The 22,237-nt window shown below is 44.5% G+C and overlaps 1 protein-coding gene across 1 annotated transcript in view; it reads right to left on the bottom strand.

The window, feature by feature from the left end:
- The window catches only part of slc49a4 (solute carrier family 49 member 4), a gene marked incomplete at its 3' end in the record, with an annotated part of 60,571 nt that overhangs the window by 15,940 nt on the left and 22,394 nt on the right, over nt 1-22,237 (bottom strand). Inside the window, exons 5-6 of the mRNA XM_080786022.1 lie at nt 15,458-15,566; nt 4,548-4,615 (exon numbers count right to left, since the gene is read on the bottom strand). Coding sequence (XP_080642148.1) covers nt 4,548-4,615; nt 15,458-15,566 — 177 coding nt within the window. The remainder of the gene's footprint in view (nt 1-4,547; nt 4,616-15,457; nt 15,567-22,237) is intronic.

Genomic DNA, 22,237 nt, shown 5'->3' with positions numbered 1-22,237 from the left:
TCTTTCTGTCGCCCAAAAATACAGCAACAGTCGTCAGCCACAGACTCCAAGCTGTCTGTGCCTGGGCTCATACAATTATAAACAGCTGCCGGATCGTTTGTCAAACACTCGGACGCTGCGCGCCACACACACACACCTCTGAGCGCCCACCACTAATTGAACCCACCATGTCCCCAGCCTTCCATCCATCTGTGCCACGCAAGCGACAAAATATTACAGAGCAGTTAACCCATTTTGGGGGCGGGAACTACTTTGGTGTTTGAAGCATTATGTCACACTTTAGCCATTGAAAAAGAGCAGATCTACAAGCTCATAGCACGGCACCGAGTTCCGCACTACGAGCTTGTGGGTCTGCTATTTTTGGAAAATTGTGAAAATGAGGCGCAAACCTTTGAATATATATTCTTTCAGAGCGAACGTTTTTTTAACTCAAATCTTTGCTTCTGGGGAGGTGGGTCCCTGGAACAACATATTTTCAGATGGGGGTACATATATAATTCTAGGGGTCCTTGACATGAAATAGTTTGAGCACCACTGACATAGAAACATGGGTTTTTCAGAAAAACCTGTGATTCAGCGCCTCTTCTCCTCGACAGTGGAGGGCATCTCTGTGTCATCTCTGAAACGCTGGCGTCACTCGTTCAGTTAATCATCGGGGGGTAACGAAACAGCGTGATAGAAAAACCACGTGCAGATTCAAATGTCAGACAATCGATCGGGTCATTCGAGCTGACGTTCTAGAGTGCTGCTTAGAGCGAGCCTGTCGTCGTAGTATCAGTGTGTCTAATTGGCGGATGAACAAAGTCGATATCGCAAAGATGGTGTTTTTCGTGGGCACGTTAATAGGAATACATACTGCGTACGATATCATATCGCCCGCTCCCACCCCCAAATTTTCTCAATGTCAACTTCTTCACGAGGGGGGGGACAATACTTGGGTAACTCACACAGAGTCCATTAGCTGGAGTTTGGCCTGGGGAAATCAGAGCTAATGATAACAGAACGGGCCAGAACCAGGGAGCCCAAGGGCAGGGACATTATGAAGGGGACAGGACAGAGGAGGGTAAGGAAGGGAGGAAGGTAAGGAAATAGGCTTCCACAAGACCACCACGGGCAGTGTGGCTACGCAGCAGCCAAATGGTGGAAAAACTACTCCATTGTTTTACTTAAGCAAAAGTACCAGCACTGCAATTTAGAGCTACTTTGAGTAAAAGTACGGATTTGAAAATGTACTTGAGTAAAAAATACAAAAGTATGGGCATCAAAATGCACTTAAAGTACTCATTGTGCAGAACGTGCCATTTCACAAGTTCAAAACGTGTACAAAATATATTGAAAAAATAGCAGATCTACAAGCTCACAATGCATTGTGAGCTTGTATATCGGCTATTTTCAAATGGGCCGAAATGTATAGGGTTGAAGTGGTGAAATGTATGTTTTCTAATCAAAATTAAAATCTCCAAAGTAACTAGTAACTAAAGTTTTCAAATTATTGTAGTGAGGTAAAAGCTAAAATGTTGTCTCTGAGATGTATAGTGGAGTAGAAGTACAAGTACTGTAAATTGGAAATACTCAAGTACAAATACAAATACCTCAAAATGTTACTCAAGTACAGTACTTAAGTAAAAGTACTTAGTTACTTTCCACCCCTGGTACAGCCAGCTCTACTCCCCCCAGCAGGCAATCGGGTTTTTGACAACGACGACGACACCAGGAGCAATAAGCCCCGGGAAAAGCGAATGTCTGAGTAGTGCTTAGTTGCGTTCGTGTACCAGTGTCGTGCACAGACATTATAATAATCTACAAGCTCTCCACACGTTGCAGTGTGAGGTGTTGTGATGTCGGATATAATTCCACCAGGCTGTGAATGACACGATAGGCCTATATCTGCCTGCGACGCGACAACGGACACAAACGCACGCACGCAGATACACACAGATTGCACCCCTCACACTAATATTTAAACACAACACACGCAAACTTTGCATATTAACCCATTTAGACCTGAGGACGATTCTACAAATGCCTTCTAAATCCTGACAGTTTTCTGAAAAACCCCATGTTTCTATGCGAGTCGTTCATTTTCATGTCAAGGACCCCCAAAAATATATGAAATTGACCGCCGACCCCCATCTGAAAATAATTATGTTAAAAACGTTCGCTCTGAAAGAATATATTGAAAGATTTGCACTATACATTTTCATGATTTTTCAAAAATAGCAGACCTGTGCCGCGTTATGAGATTGTAGATCTGCTATTTTTCAATAGCTAAAGCACAACATAATGCTTAAAACAACCCCCAAAATGGGTTAAGAGTAGACTGCACATACTGTACAAACACATGGTACACGTAAATAGATACTTATACACATAACACGGGCCGGAGTAGGCACAAGTATACGGATATAATATTTTAGAACGTACTATACTATTTTTCTTTAGCTTCTGTCTATGTACTTAAGTACGTAATAGTGTTGTTATTCTTATTTCTGTCTTTGTTACCGTTGTTATTGCTGCCCACAATATTGAATTCCCCTCTCGTGTACAGTCTGGCTGTATCAAACCCATCAGACAGATATAGAGAGAATATTATCAGAACAACGTCACCAATCCGAGAATTAATTCCTTGCCAAGAAATGTATTCTTCACCAATGTGTTTGTGAAGGTGTCCAAGTAGTGACACATCTCACAAAGATTGAAATCCAGTTTCCCCCTAGAGGGAATGAGCCCATATAATAATAATAATAATAATAAGCCCGACCTGACAAAGGAAGGGAAATTCATTCAAATACCCTCACAGTACCTTTTGCAAACCAACACAGTCACATCACAGTTTAACCCATTTTGGCCTGACGTCGAAATTTGAAAAATGTATTTTTTAAATGTATTTTTTTCTGAAAAACCTCATGTTTCTATACGAGTGGTTCTCAATATTTCATGTCAAGGACCTCAAACACTATATGTAATTGGCCCGCCGACCCCCATCTGAAAATATGCTGTTCCAGGGACCTCCCCCAGAAGCAAAGATTTGAGTTAAAAACGCTCTGAAAGAATATATATTCAAAGATTTGAGGCACATTTTCACGGTTTTTCTAAAATAGCAAACCTACAAGTTCATAGAGCGGCACTCGGTGCCACGCTATGACCTTGTAGAACTGCTATTTTTCAATAGCTAAAGCATAACATAATGCTTTTAACACCAAAGTGGCGGGAAGTAAGTACGTATAGGTAACGTCACCAATATTACATAACCGTTGCATCAATCATCGATCTGTCTCGCCGTCATTTCAAAATCAACACAAATAATCCATTACTCTGTTTACGCATAACCCACTGCGAGGGGCTTCATTGATTGCCGGAAGACAAATGGGCTCATTTCCCTAATTACAATTTTAAGAAAAGCATGGGAGGCCCTTGCCTGTATAGTGCTGATTGGGCCCCAGTGGTGCTCACGATAAACGTCTATCCGTCAGCAGCGAAAACAAATCCCTTGACTTTTTTTTTTGCAGACTCCACACTTTGTCGGCGTGTAGCGGCCGTCTATCCATCAACAGGGAGGGGTGTGGTGCATTAGCATTAGCATCCCCCCCCCCCCCACCCACCTTAACAGCGGCTGAATATACTGATCATATTATTATAGTCCGGCAGCCAACAGGCTTCTTTTGTTTAACACTTTGACTGCTATTCACTACGGTACAACTCACTTCAGACGGGTCTGATTTTTTTAATCAGTTTTAAGTCATACGGTTCAATGTCACCGGACAGAATGGGATATGAGACGCGTTTTGATGACGTCATCGCAAAAAAAAAAGGTTCCCGTCGCGCCGGCTTGCAAGGGGTTATGGGAAATTGAGTCCCCTATTGTTTACAATGGGGGGGGGTATATAGCTGCCGAACAGCTATACCCCCCCATTTGGAATACTTTTCAACTCTACGGACAAGCGATTACAACCGTTTTAAAAGTGGATTTTCACGACAAGCAAGCAACTCAGCGGTCGAAGCGCTGGGCTGTTCAAAGGTCACTTTAAACATAGGAAGGGAAGCCTGAAACGACGGTCGTAAATGTCCCGGCAACCGATCCCGTTAATGGTATATATGGTCACATATAAAATAAGCCCCTATAAAACAAATTGCTCAATACCGACAGCCTGGTCAGCAAGTGGATTCCACACCCCCCGGGCTGCCTGGACTATTAGGAGAGAGGGAGCAGATGAGGTTAAGACGGCGACAGCTCTTCCAGTGTGCTCTTCTTCCCCCATGGCTGCTCCTCAGAGAAGAACATGCCTCAGCAAAGGTCTTCCACTTGGTAATCCACTTGCACATTCCCATGCATACTGAATGGACGGATATAACAAGTGCAAAGGAGAAAAAAAGCCTTATCCACTAATTTGACGGCTCACTGGTCCCGTGGAGGCTGCTTGAGGGGACATGGGTGTGCACGCGATAATGCCAGGCATGTGTGTGTGTGTGTGTGTGTGTGTGTGTGTGTGTGTGTGTGTGTGTGACTGACAACGAGTATGTTGGATATGATTTAGAGCCCGACTTACCTGGCCATCGCCACACCAAACACACAGCCACCAAGGATGGACCAGAACCCAATCCAACCTGCATCCACCTGTATGAGAGAGAGAGACAGAGAGAGAGACTTTGACCTTTAACAACTTCTTTATTCTTCAGCAATTCATTTACAAAAAGAACTCCTCCATCATTTACAGCAAAAAGCACACCTTTGTAAGGTGTGTTGAGGAGAGGAGAGGAGAGGAGAAGGAGGAGAAAGAGAAGGATTATGTGGTGTTTATCATCAGCATGCTGTTCACGGCTGCAGAGACAGGCTAGACAGGGAGCGGGCACCATGTGTCTGAAGTCTGCCGAGACCTGTCAATCAACCGGGCTAGCAAATTGGTGGGCAGGATTGTGGTAGGAGAGAAAGAAAACAGCCTGTGTGTGTGTGTGTGCACACACACACACACACAACAAAGTCACTCACACACACACACACGAGCGCGCACACGGCCGGGGTAAGATTGATGTCCTCTCTTATTTACACACAAGCAAATAGCAAACACACACCCTTGGCCTGACAGATGGCGCAGCAGAGGACGTCATGACTAAGGGGTCTACTGCAGATTCAGCATGACAAGTAGCCTCGGAAATGCACAGTCACTCACAGTCTCACACAACACAACGCAACGCAACACAACGCAACACAACACAACACAACGCAACGCAACACAACGGAACGCAACGCAACGCAACGCAATGCAACACAACGCAACGGAACGGAACACGCGGCGGTGGCTCAGGGGTAGAGTGGCCGGATGGGAACCGCAAGGTCGCCAGTTCGAACCCCGTGCAGGGCTCCCCAAGAGTTAAGTGTCAAAGTGTCCTTGAGCAAGACTCTGAAACCCCTAATTGCTCCTGATGTGTAGGTTGGTGCGTTTGCGTGGTTTCCGCCACCATCGGTGTGTGAATGCGTGTGTGTGTGAATGGGTGAATGTAATGCACCATCTATATGTAAAGCGCCTTGGATAAAAGGCGCTATATATATATAAATGCTACCATTTACCATTCACAACACAACACAAACAGTAGCTCCCAATCTGTGTGAGCGCCGGCGGACAGGAGGAGAGGAGGACGACGTCTCCAAACAAAAGATGTCTGACTCCCATCAATCTCCACAACGGCAGATAACTCACGTCGCGCCAAACGAAGCGGCCCCACGTGGCTGACTAAACAAGATAGGCGGAATCTAAAGTGGGGATCTGATGCGTTTCTGCTTAACCCATTCTGACCTGAGATCAGATTCATACGAGGTTTCCACTGGACACACACTGGTCTGATGAACCCATTCTGACCTGAGATCAGATTCTAAAAAAAAAATGTCAGTCGTTCTTCGATTTTTCAAAAAATAGCAGACCTACAAGCTCGTAGCGTGCCACCGAATGGCGCGCTATGAGCTTGTAGATCTGCTATTTTTCAATAGCTAAAGCATAACATGATGCTATAACACCAAAATGGGTTCCCGTTCAGAATGGGTTAACCATACACTTCATTATTCCCCCGTCGCAAAAAATCTATAATGAAGAAAAGTAAGACTATCAAGGCTATTAAATGGAAAATGGATTCAGCGTAATTCAATCTGTCAAAACGTTGCTTTGATTGAGCCCGAGCGAGCCCAGTGACATCCCTCCTCATCATGGATCCATGGTATAGCTGAACCTTCCGGGCATCTCACTGGGCAGGTGGCCTATGGCTTCCAGTTTGCATTAGCCTGAGGCAAAACATGGCGTAACATTAAGTGCACTCCGGAGTCAGCATACGCACACGTTAAACCATTTAGACAGTATAGGACGTGTGGACAACGTCATAGCTAATCCAAACCGATGGATTGCGAGGACGTGTACACGTCCTATAGCGCATTTTCGTTGATATCAAGCGAGAGAAAAATATTCCGATTTTATTTTTTTGACCAGATGGGATATATACTAAGCTCTTCATTTCTGACTTCAACATGCCTCTCGTTTTAAAAGATATGAACGCGAGGGATTATTATCGAGCGACTTTATCGTAATCAAGCAATCAATCAAGCAACATTATTTCTCCCGGGTTTTTGTACGCAACGGAAAGGGCTTTCAGAGTAAAAGCTGCTATATCTGCGCGCCCCCCCCCCGAGCTGCTATTTTGAAAGAAATCCCGGCGCGCAGATTTGGTTAAAGTGCTTGCCGCGCAGCGTATAGGGCAGTGCGGACTCATACAAAAGGTTTCAAAATATGACAGCAGTGTTTGCCTATATACAGTTTAGGGACGTTTTAACACAAGGCTTGTCTGAATCCGAGATGAGAATTGTGGCATTCCTTGTGTTGAGAGGATTAGTCGATTAACAGCAGTATTCATCAACAGACAGACAACAGATTTGAAGTAATCAAGTCTGGGGTTAGAAAAAAGCCGGGACTTCAGCCTCTTGAGACACACATGAATTGCTCCTTATGTTCTATTGTCTATTATGCCGTGTCATATAATAAGCTGTTTTAAGCCAGTTATCATCAATTGCTTTATTTCAGCAAGTCAGTCCTCGGTGGAATCCATTTCAACAGTCTTTTAACAAGAAAGTACTCTCCTATGATACACTTTCACAAAGCTCTCAGAGTTCAAGGGTGCTAAAGAAATGAAAGATTCCCTATAATTCAGTTCTTCAACTCCAATTGTTAATGGCTATTGGCTATTCTCCATTTATGAAGGAATGACATACTGTATGGACAGACATTGAGTGCAGTGTGAAACCTCACTTTCAGAGCTGTTCTCATTAACACATGTAGACCTGCAGAGGACGATTCTACAAAATGTCTTCTAAAACCTGACAGTTTTCTGAAAAACCCATGTTTCTAATGTCAGTCGTTCTCAAACATTTTAATGTCAAGGACACCCGAAAATATATGTATTTGGCCGTCGACCCCCATCTGAAAATACGTTATTCCAGGGACCCCTCAGAAGCAAAGATTTGAGTTAAAAAACGTTCGCTCTGAAAGAACACTTGCGCCACATTTTCACGATTTCTCAAAAATAGCAGGCTTACATGCTCGTAGCGCGGCACTCGGTGACGCGCTATGAGCTTGTAGATCTGCTATTTTTCCAATGGCTAAAGTATAAGATAATGCTTGAAACACCAAAACAGAATTCCCGCACAGAAGTGGTTAATATGGACCTCCAACGTGTTATCCACTGCCTGGAAGTCTGGCAACGTTTTCTGTGCAGGGTTCAGACAACAGGTATCTAGCCTGGGACCCTAGACTCTATAGGGCCTAGGGAACAGTGTGCAGGGTTCTGAGCCTGGGACCCTAGACTCTATAGGGCCTAGGGAACAGAGTGTGCAGGGTTCTGAGCCTCGGACCCTAGACTCTATAGGGCCTAGGGAACAGAGTGTGCAGGGTTCAGAGCCTCGGACCCTAGACTCTATAGGGACTAGGGAACAGAGTGTGCAGGGTTCAGAGCCTCGGACCCTAGACTCTATAGATAGGGCCTATAGACGAGAACAGAGCACTGGTCTACTGCAGTATCACACCTTCGATCTAGTCATTCCCTTTGTATGTATACAACATCTCAGATCCAGATGAGATGAGATGAATTTCTCTTTTTCAAGAGAGGGTTTGCAACAACCGAGACCTGCTGCTGTGAATGTAGAGTGCAGTCCTCGTCTGACTTCCTAACACACACACACACACACACACACACACACACACACACACACACACACACACACACACACACACACTCCCCACCAAGCGGTTCTTAATGTCGTTCCCTCCACTCAGCATCGGCGTGAAAAAAACCCCAGCTTCACGTTGCCGGCTTTAAGCGTGCCTCTGTTTCGTTACCCAATATATGTGGGATCTGCCCCGTGTGTGCAGACAGACAGACACCACAACACAGATCATCAGGCAGAATTTCTCCACGAGGGGGAAAAAAGAGAGTCTGAGTGATCTCAGTATAGACAGAAACATACCGCTAGGCTAGCCCCGGGGCTGACAACGTTGTCGGTGTGTGTTAGGGCCGGGGCGAGTCACATTTGGCAAGTGATTAACAGAACGTTGGTGGTGGTGTGCACAGGGTTCTGTCTCTAGACTCGTGCTAGCCTTTTTTTTTGGCCCTTATAGCTGGAAGGCAATTTCTTCACCCGGTCGGTTATAGCAGGAGTATAACATTCCTATAGCCCACCACCACCACCACCATGGAGACAGAGAGGTTTGATTACTCCAACGCTGCCTCGGGGCAAAAGAACACAATTGGCCGTGTTTTTGCCGGATTGGAAGCTGGCCAGGGGGAGAGTCACTGCTCAGGGGGAGAGTCACTGCTCAGGGGGGAGAGTCACAGCTCAGGGGGAGAGTCACTGCTCAGGGGGAGAGTCACTGCTCAGGGGGAGAGTCACTGCTCAGGGGGAGAGTCACTGCTCAGGGGGGAGAGTCACTGCTCAGGGGGGAGAGTCACTGCTCAGGGGGGAGAGTCACTGCTCAGGGGGAGAGTCACTGCTCAGGGGGAGAGTCACTGCTCAGGGGGGAGAGTCACTGCTCAGGGGGAGAGTCACTGCTCAGGGGGGAGAGTCACTGCTCAGGGGGGAGAGTCACTGCTCAGGGGGGAGAGTCACTGCTCAGGGGGAGAGTCACTGCTCAGGGGGGAGAGTCACTGCTCAGGGGGGAGAGTCACTGCTCAGGGGGGAGAGTCACTGCTCAGGGGGAGAGTCACTGCTCAGGGGGAGAGTCACTGCCCAGGGGGAGAGTCACTGCTCAGGGGGAGAGTCACTGCTCAGGGGGAGAGTCACTGCTCAGGGGGAGAGTCACTGCTCAGGGGGAGAGTCACTGCTCAGGGGGAGAGTCACTGCTCAGGGGGAGAGTCACTGCTCAGGGGGAGAGTCACTGGCCAGGGGGAGAGTCACTGCTCAGGGGGAGAGTCACTGCTCAGGGGGAGAGTCACTGCTCAGGGGGGAGAGTCACTGCTCAGGGGGGGAGAGTCACTGCCCAGGGGGAGAGTCACTGCTCAGGGGGAGAGTCACTGCTCAGGGGGGGAGAGTCACTGCCCAGGGGGAGAGTCACTGCTCAGGGGGAGAGTGACTGCTCAGGGGGAGAGTCACTGCTCAGGGGGGAGAGTCACTGCTCAGGGGGAGAGTCACTGCTCAGGGGGGAGAGTCACTGCTCAGGGGGGAGAGTCACTGCTCAGGGGGAGAGTCACTGCTCAGGGGGGAGAGTCACTGCTCAGGGGGGAGAGTCACTGCTCAGGGGGGAGAGTCACTGCTCAGGGGGGAGAGTCACTGCTCAGGGGGAGAGTCACTGCTCAGGGGGGAGAGTCACTGCTCAGGGGGGAGAGTCACTGCTCAGGGGGGAGAGTCACTGCTCAGGGGGAGAGTCACTGCTCAGGGGGAGAGTCACTGCTCAGGGGGGAGAGTCACTGCTCAGGGGGAGAGTCACTGCTCAGGGGGGAGAGTCACTGCTCAGGGGGGAGAGTCACTGCTCTAGCACACGTTTGGCAAATCTGCATCACGCTTTTACACCTTCCCGGCTGAACCTCCTCGCAGTCAGTCAGTCAGGTGAAACAAGCAGATTCTCCATTATGTATCGGAGGAGTGGTTGTCGCTCCCCAGACAAACATTATTAGGGGTTGGCAGTGACAACTGACAAGCTGATGATTTCAGCAGTATAGAGACAGGAGAGGCAGGTACGGAATGCTTTTTGTCCCCCTCCTCTTTTGGGGGAGAGGGGGTGACCCGCCTCGTCCGCCTGGGCCAGCCCGCGCACCACTACTGTACACTGAAGAGAATGTCCCCGCTAGATCTCCATATACTGTATGGAGCTGACCAGTTCTGACATTCCATATGTCAGAAGAACATTATGGATTTAGGATTGAGGATTGAGCGTGGACAAGACATTTTGGTGCCGATCGGTGCAGCAGTAGTCTTGATTAAACAGGCATACACACGCATGCATAATATTACAAGCAAACACAAAATCGTACGCACGCACGCACTACACACTAAAAACTAAGTTTTATCTCCACTGAGCCTTTGCGGAGATAAACTAATGAAAGCGTTCCCTCCTGATTCCAATCCAATAAGATAAGTGGCTTTTTCCTCTCTCTTTGCTTGTTTTTGTTTTGTTTTTATCAGCCAGAGTCCAGGCCTTGATAAAACAAGGAAGGGACACATTCATGAATGTGTGTGTTAAAGAATTTAAATATTATACAAATCCATTCGGGGACATTATTTCTTTCTGAAAAAGAAGAAGTTTTCTTTTTACAAGAAGCCGTTTTCTTTTCTTTTTTTTTTTACAAGAAGCCGTTATCTGAATCTGAATTTGCGAAAGCAAGGCATTTGTTTGAGCTAATCTATAGCAGACAAACCACAAGAGAATAGAATGTCTCAATGCCATGTTGGGGAGCAGAACTTATAGGTAGAAGGCTTTTAACTTGCTAAGGAACGATACATGTGCAAGTGCCAGTTTAATTAGGACTATACAGCTTCATTATTGACGTGGTCACCACAGTCACTGTCGCCTTCACCCCACAGTCACTGTCGCCTTCACCCCACAGTAACTGTCGCCTTCACCCCACAGTAACTGTCGCCCCCACCCCACAGTAACTGTCGCCCCCACCCCACAGTAACTGTCGCCCCCACCCCACAGTAACTGTCGCCCCCACCCCACAGTAACTGTCGCCCCCACCCCACAGTAACTGTCGCCTTCACCCCACAGTCACTGTCGCCCCCACCCCACAGTAACTGTCGCCTTCACCCCACAGTCACTGTCGCCTTCACCCCACAGTCACTGTCGCCGGCGGCTACCACCACCACCGACGTTGTACAGCAGCAGATTGAAAAAGGCCCTTAACAACCACAACACCTACAGCTCGCTAATGGAAAGGAAGGCGACAGACAGAGGAGGACGACAGCTGCAGCCGACACAACACCGGCGAGTGACATTGGAGTGGAACGAGTTCCAGAGAAAGAGCGAAGTAAGAAGAAGAGAGAGGGCAGAGAAGTGATTGGAACTCAGCACTCAGTATTGATCTGGTGCTGAGGAGAGAGAGAGAGAGAGAGAGAGAGAGAGAGAGAGAGAGAGAGAGGGAGGGAGATGGTGAGAGAGTCACATGGGAGTTTTAGACGAGACAGAGAGAGGGCTACATCCACACAGGCACTGCCTATAGTGCCTACTTACAAAGAACATCAGCCAGATTAGGAGAGAGAGGGAGAGGGAGAGGGAGGGAGGGAGAGGTAATACATGCTCACATTTCCGCCCCGTAATGAACAAACAAATAGGAATAGGAAGAGGGAATTAATAAAAAAAAGTATGGAACTGTCTCTCTCAGTAGTATTACTGTGCCTGTCGTTGGCAATACATGCATATTTATAGGTTTCTTTTTTCTTTTCTTTTAGGTTTTATGGTTTTATTTACACCATAGTCTACTTGCCAGCTCATTGTGAACCCGGGCGTACATGTTGAGTACACCATGGTTGGTTATAATATGTTAAAAATGTTGAGTATGGGTCCCCAGCAGGTAGAAACTGCCGGATGCCAACTTGCATATGTTGAGCAATTTTCATAATTGGCATAATATGTGACCCATACCATAACATTAACCTATAGAAGGCAAAAAAAATCTAAATGTCATCATGCTTTATGTAGCATGTGACGTGTCAAACTATAAGGGGTTTTCATGATGCTGAATCCATTCCATTCCACGCATTAGTTTAGCAAAGAAAACACATAAAAATGACTGTACGAAAATGATTGTACAAAAATGATTATAATGAAAAGAAAGTATTCTTTTAAACAAATTTGTAATACATGTGTGATCTCTTCTTAATGCAGCACCTGTCATGTGAGAAGCTTGAAAAGATCCCTCCCTTTGTCTCTTGACAACAAAAAAAAAAGTCTGCCATATTGTCGGGACATGGAAGGAAGACAAGACACCCAAACTATCTTGAGCTTCATCACTGCTAACTAAACCCAGCCCAGTCTCTGGAGTCTCTTTGGATATAAAACATGCCAAAAGATTCACAGTGAAGTCATCCCAACGCACGACGATCTCAAAGCGCTTAGGCGTTCTTTGTCACCTCAGTCCACGCCTTCGTGCCTGCGAGTATAATAGTTCCGTGGTTGAATGCGGTGTTGATTTCGTCGACTAAAACTAAGACAAAAAAATGTTCGTCGACTACCCTTTTTCATTGACGGAAACTAAACGGAAACTAAATAAAAAAACTAAGCTATATGGTGACTAAAACTAAGACTAAATATACTGTCAATTTCGTCAACAAATAAAAACTATATGGTGACTAAAACTAAGACTAATATACTGTCAATTTCGTCAACAAATAAAAACTAGACTAAAATGTAGTGGACAAGAGATACAGTAGAAGTATTTTTACACTGACAACAGCAGATGTATACAAGCTTGTATGAGCTTGTAGATCGGGTAAGTGTAGTCAAAACTAGAACTAGAGCTGGGTAAAACTAAAACTGGAGCTGGGTGAGACGCAGCGTGCGCCACACTCAGGAATCATTAGTTGATGCCGAGTGCCATTTTTTTACAGTCTTTGGTGTGACCCGGCCCGGGGATCGAACCCCCGACCTCCCAGTTTCAGGACGGACACTCTAACCACAAGGCCAACTGTCTCGGCAGCGGTTTAAATCAGCCACAGGGTATATAGACGTGAGGAGGACTCAGCCCATGGGGAGACCTCGTCCTGCCCTGACACTGGCTGTCAAGAGCATGCTGTTGACGGATGTTGAGCACTGGGCTTAATACCCTGTCAACATCTCTCTATACCGGCGCATTTCACATCTGATTTTAAAAAACAGGAGATATGGTCTCCTCTGTGCAGCTGCCCTTAACCCATTCTGGGCGGAAAAACCCCCTTTTGGTGTTTCAAAGCATTATGTTATACTTTAGCTACTGAAAAATAGCAGATCTACTGCTGTGCTATGAGCATGTATAGGTCTGCTATTTTAGAAAAATCGTGAAAATGTGGCGCAAATCTTAGAATATATATTCTTTCAGAGTGAACGTTTTTAACTCGAATCTTTGCTTCTGGGGGGGGGGGTCCCTGGAACAACATATTTTCAGATGGGGGTCGGCGGCCAATTACATTTTGGGGGTCCTTGACATGAAAATGTATGAGAACGACCGACATAGAAACATGGGGTTTTTCAGGAAACTGTGAGGATTTAGAAGACATTTGTAGAATCGTTCCCAGGTCAAAATGGATTAAAACAAGAGGTTCCCAAGAATCCCAATGGTACTATAGTACCACTAGTGGTACTTGAGCCCCCCCTCTGGTGGTACACAGAGGAGTCGCCCCCAAAAAATTATAAAAAAAAGACGAAATATGTTATATTAATACGGATAGTTCTTCCGACCAAGCAATTGGTTGGAATAGGGCCGTGCTGAAATGAGCATGACAGCACACGCCTAGCCGTTAATGGAAGATTTGAGGACGGATTAATCACATAAGAAATATTACCAGCCGTTTCGTTTAGAGAGCAAAGCAGCAAAATTGGCTTAGGAATGGAAACAACAAAACAATAAAAAGAATAAATGAAGTTTTCCTGCTGTGTTAACAGAAATCCCTGGACAGGTGCTACACCAGAATGTTACGTGTAATGTAGGCATGTAACGATTCACTCAACTCACGATAGTATCAGAGAAGATAGCAGTAAGGAGGATGAGACTAGCTGGCCACTGTACGGGGCATTACCAAGTGTATCAGAGAAGATAGCAGTAAGGAGGATGAGACTATAGCTGGCCACTGTACGGGGCATTACCAAGTGTATCAGAGAAGATAGCAGTAAGGAGGATGAGACTAGCTGGCCACTGTACGGGGCATTACCAAGTGTATCAGAGAAGATAGCAGTAAGGAGGATGAGACTATAGCTGGCCACTGTACGGGGCATTACCAAGTGTAACAGAGAAGATAAGCAGTAAGGAGGATGAGACTAGCTGGCCACTGTACGGGGCATTACCAAGTGTAACAGAGAAGATAAGCAGTAAGGAGGATGAGACTATAGCTGGCCACTGCCACCGACACCAAAGAACTCCCGGCCAAAAAGCTTGTACTGTGGGAACCAACAGGAGAGGACGTCCCACACCTACCTACGTGGACGTACTAAAGAAAGATGCTGGTGCAGAAAGCACAAATGAGCTGGCCAGATGTATGGAGAACCGAGATGGACTGGAGACGCCGACGGAGGGCTCGTCTGAGGACGACGTAGAGCGTTAATAGCTGAATAGGCTGGGGCCAGGTCTACGCTCCTGTATTTTAACGTCAGTTATTATGGTGGTACTTGGTATAAAAAAGGTGCCTGCCTAAAAAGAACAGCGCTTTGGTTGGTCGATAAGAGGCACCGCTCACTAGAGATTTGAGGACCCAGACTTCGCGTCTGACACAGACAAAAGAAGGAAAATGATTCATCAATATTGGGAATTGTGAGAACTTGACATGTACAAATCAAATTGTTTAAAGTATTTTTCCCTCCATTGTTGTCAATACAAAAACGTTACGAAGGGGTAGGAATTTATAAGCATTCGCTTCTACCTGCTCCTTTTCGAACACACCTATTGTCTATTGACATATATTTTTAAGATATTTTGTATCTTTACTTTTTTTGTTTTATTGTGATGTTTTATTGTATGGTGTTCGAAAAACAAATAAAAAGAAAGACAGAAAGAAAGATGTCCCTGGCAGTCAAAATGCCCAAAGTACTAGTACGAAGCTAAATTATAATATGCAAGCTGCACCGTCCTCAACACAATCCATCCATCGTTATGTATTCTGCAAAATAATCACTTTTTTGTCAGAATCACAGAGTCCTTGTGTTGCCCTGTTTTACTAATGCGTTCCACATTATGTCATCGAAGCAGACTGTCTCTGTGTGTGTGCGTGTGCGTGTGTGTGTGTGTGTGCGTCCGTGCGCGTTACCTGGCTGACATTGGCGGGCGTAAGGATCATATCCAGGACTCCAGACCAGCCAGCCATCACTCCTGTGGGGACGGCATACGCCAGCGCAATCTTCAGGAACTGCAGGTTACTGCAAGGATAAAAGAGACATATATTAACCCATTCTGACCTGAGATCAGATTCTAAAAATGTCTTCTACATCCTGACAGTTTTCCATTCTGACCTGAGATCAGATTAAAAAAATGTCTTCTACATCCCGACAGTTTTCCATTCTGACCTGAGATCAGATTCTAAAAATGTCTTCTACGTCAGTCGTTTTTTGATTTTTCAAAAATAGCAGACCTACAAGCTTGTAGCGTGCCACTCGGTGGCGCGCTATGAGCTTGTAGATCTGCTATTTTTCAATAGCTAAAGCATAACATAATGCTAACACCAAAAGGGGTTCCCGTCCAAAATGGGTTAACCTTCTGAACTAATATATATTCAAAGATTTGTGCCGCATTTTCACGATTACAAAATAAATAGCAGACCTACAAGCTCGTAGCGCGCCACTCTGTGGCGCGCTATGAGCTTGTAGATCTGCTATTTTTCAATAGCTAAAGTATAACATAATGCTTAGTTAAAACACCAAAAGGGGGTTCCCACCCAGAATGGGTTAAATCCAAGTCATATCACATTATGATGGTGAATTTTCAGAAGGGACAACAAATACATAGATTGTAAAAACAAAGCAAAAAATTAAATAAAAATAAGATTGACTACCAGAGAGAGTACTTTTGTAAGTAAAATGTACAAATATATGAATTCAAATGACAGTGTCTATGTACCGAGTTAACCCTAAACAGAGTTTGGGCTCGGACAAAATGGTACTATGTATCATAGCGTGAATTCCGTTTGTGTCCCAGCATAGGCATGGTGAAGCCCCGCCTGCCTGTGATTGGCCTACCGACACTGCCTGTCATGACTGTGGATAAGCTGGATAGTCTGATGCGAGGTTACTCCGTGGTGGGAAATGATACAGTATAGTATAGTATGGTGGCAAAACTAATAGTTTATGCCGGTTGCTTTGATGGAATAATTGATTGAACATGCACGCCATAATATGATTTGATTTGGGTGTGTTTGTATTGATTACTGTGTAATTTGTGTAAACTTGAAACATTGTACAGTATATGAAAAGATCTATTTTCCCTTAATCTTTATCCATTGTAGTGTAATAGTATTAGTTTACTATAATTAGATTAATACACGATAATCAAGACTAACACTTTAATTAGAACACACCAAAATCATAGTTTGCCTAGTATTAAAATGTTATTGTCTTTTTTTATGTCCAACGTATTTGTATTTAGTTCATAAAGTTAACGTAACTATAACTAAATGCATTTGAAATTAAATAAGTTACTTTTCAGGATTGCAATTAAAAAATTGCAAATAATTATTCAGGATTTCAATTCAGATATGGCAAAAATAGCTGATCTATAAGCTCACGAGCGACGCGTTTTGAGCTTGTAGATCGGCTATTTTTTTTACAGTAATATGCAATGCGGCCCTTCTGGAGTGAAGCCTTGCCTTGCCGAGCCATGAGGCCCATAGGCCAGGAGCCTATCTCCTGTTTCTGTAGTGTGAGGCAGCTTGATGTACAAGTACACCCCCTGGACATGACGCTAGTATGTCGCAGGGCGAGTGTGGAAGGACATATTAGTGGCCCTCTCCATCGTTAAGGTTTCCCACCCCTACACAAATCCTGGTCTCATTTTCAGATTATTATTTCTTTCAATTGTTTGTTCACACATCATGGCCACAAAAGGCTCAACAATGGCGGCCAAAGATGAAAGGGTGGAAGCAGCACATCTCCGTCCCTCTCTGTCCACTGCTGTTAGGATGCCTGCCAATTGCTGCAGCCACTTGTCATCGCTGTCTGTCTGTCGGGCAGAAACCTCGTATCTGGATATTTCTTATTTTTTTGTCACTTAACCCATTTTGACACAGTTTTCTGAAAAACCTATGTTTCTATGTCAGTGGTGCTCAACCTTTTTCATGTATTTGGCCGTGGACCCCCCATCTGAAAATATGTTGTTCCAGGGACCACCCAGAAGCAAAGATTTGAGTTAAAAATGTTCGCTTTGAAAGGATATATATCCTGATATATATTGATATATTCAAAGATTTGCGCCACATTTGCACGATTCTTCAAAAATATCAGACCTACAAGCTCGTAGCGCGGCACTCGGTGCCACGCTATGAGCTTGTGGATCTGCTATCTTTCAATAGCTAAACTAGAACAGAATGCTAAAAACACCAAAAGGGGTTAAATCAAATACCACCAAAGTGGAGAAAAGCTGCGCTCCAAAAAAAATAAAGTTTTGCAAGACTTGACTCGGAAAAACAAATTCTCATTTATCGAGAACGCTTGGGACGCGTTTCGGCTTCGGCCTTATACCTCGGAGCACATTAAACAAACGCTGGAAAAATAAATCCAATTAGGCCTCTACCCAATTACAATCATCCGTCACACGTCCATGCCAATCAACTGCAGCCGGTAGTAGAAACTCAAGAAACTGGCAAGGCTTGTGGAGTGGACTGCGAATTGATTTGATCCCCCCCCCCCCCCCCCCCACTTTTCTCTTTGCTTATTACAGGCTCAGTTTAGATTTTCCTCCGCTGTGTGGCATGTGACACAGGTGCCATCCTGAGTGGCAATCGCTCTGGGACATCTGGAGAATGGCTTAACCCTCTAGCACCCAGAGTTGCTTTTTAGCTACAATTTTATTTTAATTAATTACTAAATTATTATTATTTTTTTCTGTTCTTTTTTCACCTAAATGTCATCAGTGATGTTCATTGCAATGCCAATTCAATGCCATTAGTCATGATATTTGCATATAAATACCCCCCCCCAGAGGCTGAAATTCACACAAATGTTTGAACATTTTTTAACCTAAAACTTTTGACCTTTACCCTAATAAAAGTAGGTAAAATAATTGTAATATATGTTTTTTTGTGATCATTAGAATGTCTAGAACATGTTTTATTCATTATTGTGAAAGATATCCCCCAAATGTAAATTATTAATTTATTATATTATTATATAATTATTATAAATTTTTCATCAAACATCTTTTTTAGTGTCAGTGCTAGTAGTACAAAGTAGTAGTAAGGTTGAAATCAATTTTTTGCAAGTAGAAATTAATGCGGGTGTTAGAGGGTTAAAGGAGTAGTTCGCCCGCCCCAAAAAATAAATGACAAGTTTCCGATCAATTAAACGGCGCCTAAAGCCTTGGAGATTCATGGAGATTTTTTGGTTTCGTTTTAGATGATCTAATTTTAGGATTAGGAACGCGACCAAAAAAGAAAGAATCCTTTACTTCTACGCATTTAAGTTCATACAACATACCTGGAAATACATGAAAGTGCTATAAAGCTACTGTATGTTTTCCACGTTTATCCAAAAGCTATAAAAATGCATATCCCTGAAGGCCCCATCGATGCTTTTGGGCAACATTTATATTTTTTACATTTATATATATATTTTTTCTGATCTTTTTTCACACAAACATCATCATTGATGTTCATTGTTTAGTCTTACAATGCCATTGGTCATGATATTTGCATATAAATATCCCCCACAGAGGCAGACATTCACACAACTTAAAAATCTCTGGACTTTTTTTGAGTGGTGCAACCACTCGTATAGACAGCCATGTGTGTCCCTGGGTCTGTGAGCACGAAAATAGCGTTATAGCGTTTGTTCACCACCAAGTGTCACTGTTGCACAGCCTAACACACAGAGGCCAGGGAGGTACAGTAAAAAGTAAGTAGAATGCCTGTAATATATATTTTGTAGTAGTAAGGTTGAAATCTCTTTTTTGCAATTAGAAATATATCCGGTGGCTAGCAGGGATATTGCAGCATCAAAGTACCACACCCACGCCCCACACCCAGACAAAACATTGGATCATTCTTCATTTAGCCCACTTTGGGTGGGAACCCCTTTTGGTGTTTTAAGCATTATGTTATTCTTTAGCTATTGAATTTTTATTCAAAAATAGCAGATCTACAAGCTCAAGCTACAAGCTTGTAGATCTGCTATTTTTGAAAAACCGTGAAAATGTGGCGCAAATCTTTGAATATATATTCTTTCAGAGTGAACGTTTTTAACTCAAATGTGTGCTTCTGCAGGGTCGCTCCCTGGAACAACATATTTTCAGATGGGGGTCGGTGGCCAAATGCATATAATTCTGGGACATGAAATAGTTTGAGAACCACTGACACATTTGTAGAATCGTCCTCAGGTCCAAATGGATTAGACAAAGACGGAACTCCATGGAGACGCTCTCCAGCGTGGAGCCGTTCTCGTCCATGCCGTCTCGCCCTCGTGGCCTTGGTATAGGAGGAGGAATGGAGGACCAACAACTTGATGGAGCACCCTCTCTTGCCTTTCTCGCTGCAACATTTTCATTAACTTTGCCACAACGGCAGAAAATCTATATCCGAGCACCTTTTTTTTACCCCCGCGGGCCCGCCGCAAGCTTATTCCGATGACCCAGTTTAACCCATTTAGACCTGAGGACGATTCTACAAATGCCTTCTAAATTGGACAGTTTTCTGAAAAAAAAACCATGTTTCTATGTCAGTGGTTTTCAAACATTTTCATGTCAAGGAGGCCCAAAAATATATGAATTTGGCCACCGACCCCCCCACCCATCTGAAAAGATGTTGTTCCAGGGACGATTTGTGCCACATTTTCACGATTTTTCAAAAATAGCAGATCTACAAGCTTGTAGATCTGTTATTTTTCAATAGCTAAAGCATAGCATAATGCTTAAAACACCAAAAGGGGGTTACCGTTCAGAATGGCTTAACCCACTTAGAACTGAGATCATATTCTATAAAATATCGTCTAAATTCTGACCATTCTGAAAAATGAAAGAAAGAAAAAAACTATGATTCTATATCAGTGGTACTCAAACTATTTCATGTCATATCTCAAAATGTGTTGTTCCAGGGACTCCAGCCAGAAGCAAAGATACGAGTTAAAAACATTCTCTGTGACAGAATTATACAGTATATATATTCAGAGATTTGCGACACATTTTCACGATTTTACAAAAATAGCAGATCTACAAGCTCATAGTGCTGCGGCACTCTGTGCTATTATTCAACAGCTCAAGTTTTAAACAATGCGCCGTTGTGTCCTCTGGGTCTAAATGGGTTAAGTAAGCAGGTGCTGGCCGCCGGGTGTGTGTGTGTGTGTGTGTGTGTGTGCTTTAGGTGGGGTGAAGTATTTGAGCCGATGTTTCAAATCCTGCCGGCGTCATCAAGTGCCATTTGTCCTTGGCAGGTCCCGTCGGAAAAATCAATCCGCCAGGATTAGGGCTTTCCAAAAAATATAAAATGGGGAGACGGATTGAGGGTGGGGGGGGAGGGGGAGGGGGAGAGGGTGCGCTGCTGCTGCTGCGCTCCATCAACACCTCACTCGCTCACTGTGATCAGGTATATACTGTACCCCATGTGGGGATATAAATCCAGGCTGCTCATTAAAGACAGCTGTGGCTGAAGCAGATGTGAACAGCTGGGTGGAAAAAGCTCAATCAAGCGCAGGATCATTAACCCATTTTGGTCGGGAACCCCTTTTGGTGTTTCAAGCATAATGTTGTACTTTTGCCGTTGAAGAATAGATCTACGAGCGGCGCGCTACGAGCTTGTAGGTCTGCTTTTTTTTTAAGATGTGGCGCAAACTTTAACTCAAATCTTTGCTTCTGGGGGGAGGTCCCTGGAACAACATATTTTCTGATGGGGTTTGGCGGCCAATTACAAATATTTTTTGGGGGTCCTTGACATGAAATATTGAGCACCACTGTCTGAGGAATTTCAGAAAACTGTCAGAATTTAGAAGAATTCTTTTTAATTTCCACGTCAGGCCTAAATAGGTTAACCCATTCTGAACGGGAACCCATTTTGGTGTTCACATCATGTTATGCTTTAGCTATTGAAAAATAGCAGATCTACAAGCTCATAGCGCGCCACCGAGTGGCGCGCTACGAGCTTGTAGGTCTGCTATTTTTGAAAAATCGAAGAGCGACTGACATTTTTTAGAATCTGATCTCAGGTCAGAATGGGTTCATCAGACCAGTGTGTGTCCAGTGGAAACCTCGTATGAATCTGATCTCAGGTCAGAATGGGTTAACCCCTGATCCTATTCGGACAGGCTGTATGGATGGATGGACGGATAGACAGAGTCAGACAGCACGGATGGCTGAGTAATTATCTAGTTGGCTGGCATCAGCAGTGGTCGCGAAGGCCACTTGAATGGTAAAGACGTTGCCACTCGCACTTTACAGCGTGAAGCTGCTTCGTAAGAACGACGAACTGCGATGAATTGCTATTCATTCAACATGAATTGTAACGTCTTCTTATGCATTGGTCCCTCTCATGTGAGGTTTGTACCTTTTGTATCTTTTTCTATGCCGTCTGAATATGTGATGTGAATATGTGTCTAGTTGTAGGTCTGTTTTTAGAGCACTTAAAACAAATTCCAATCAACTCTGTTGACATGGCAATAAAAGTCTTGAATCTTGATTTCCGTTAGTGTTTTGGGAACACTGATGTTGCCGTTCCCGTAATAGAGACAATCTACACAATCTACACATGGTCACATTCCTTGCTCGGGCCAAATCGAATCGCCGACATTCCGTGGCACAAACGCACAAAGCTGTGCCTATAGGAGGCAGTGTTGTTTTCGTCGACTAAAATCAAGACGAAAAATGTTCGTCGACTACATTTTCACTGACAAAAACG

The sequence above is a fragment of the Protomyctophum bolini genome (genome assembly GCF_963924005.1).
Source record: "Protomyctophum bolini genome assembly, chromosome: 16".
In the NCBI taxonomy this organism is placed as follows: domain Eukaryota; kingdom Metazoa; phylum Chordata; class Actinopteri; order Myctophiformes; family Myctophidae; genus Protomyctophum; species Protomyctophum bolini.
The sequence above is the reverse complement of the archived record's forward strand: the minus strand, read 5'-3'. Positions and strand labels throughout refer to the sequence as shown.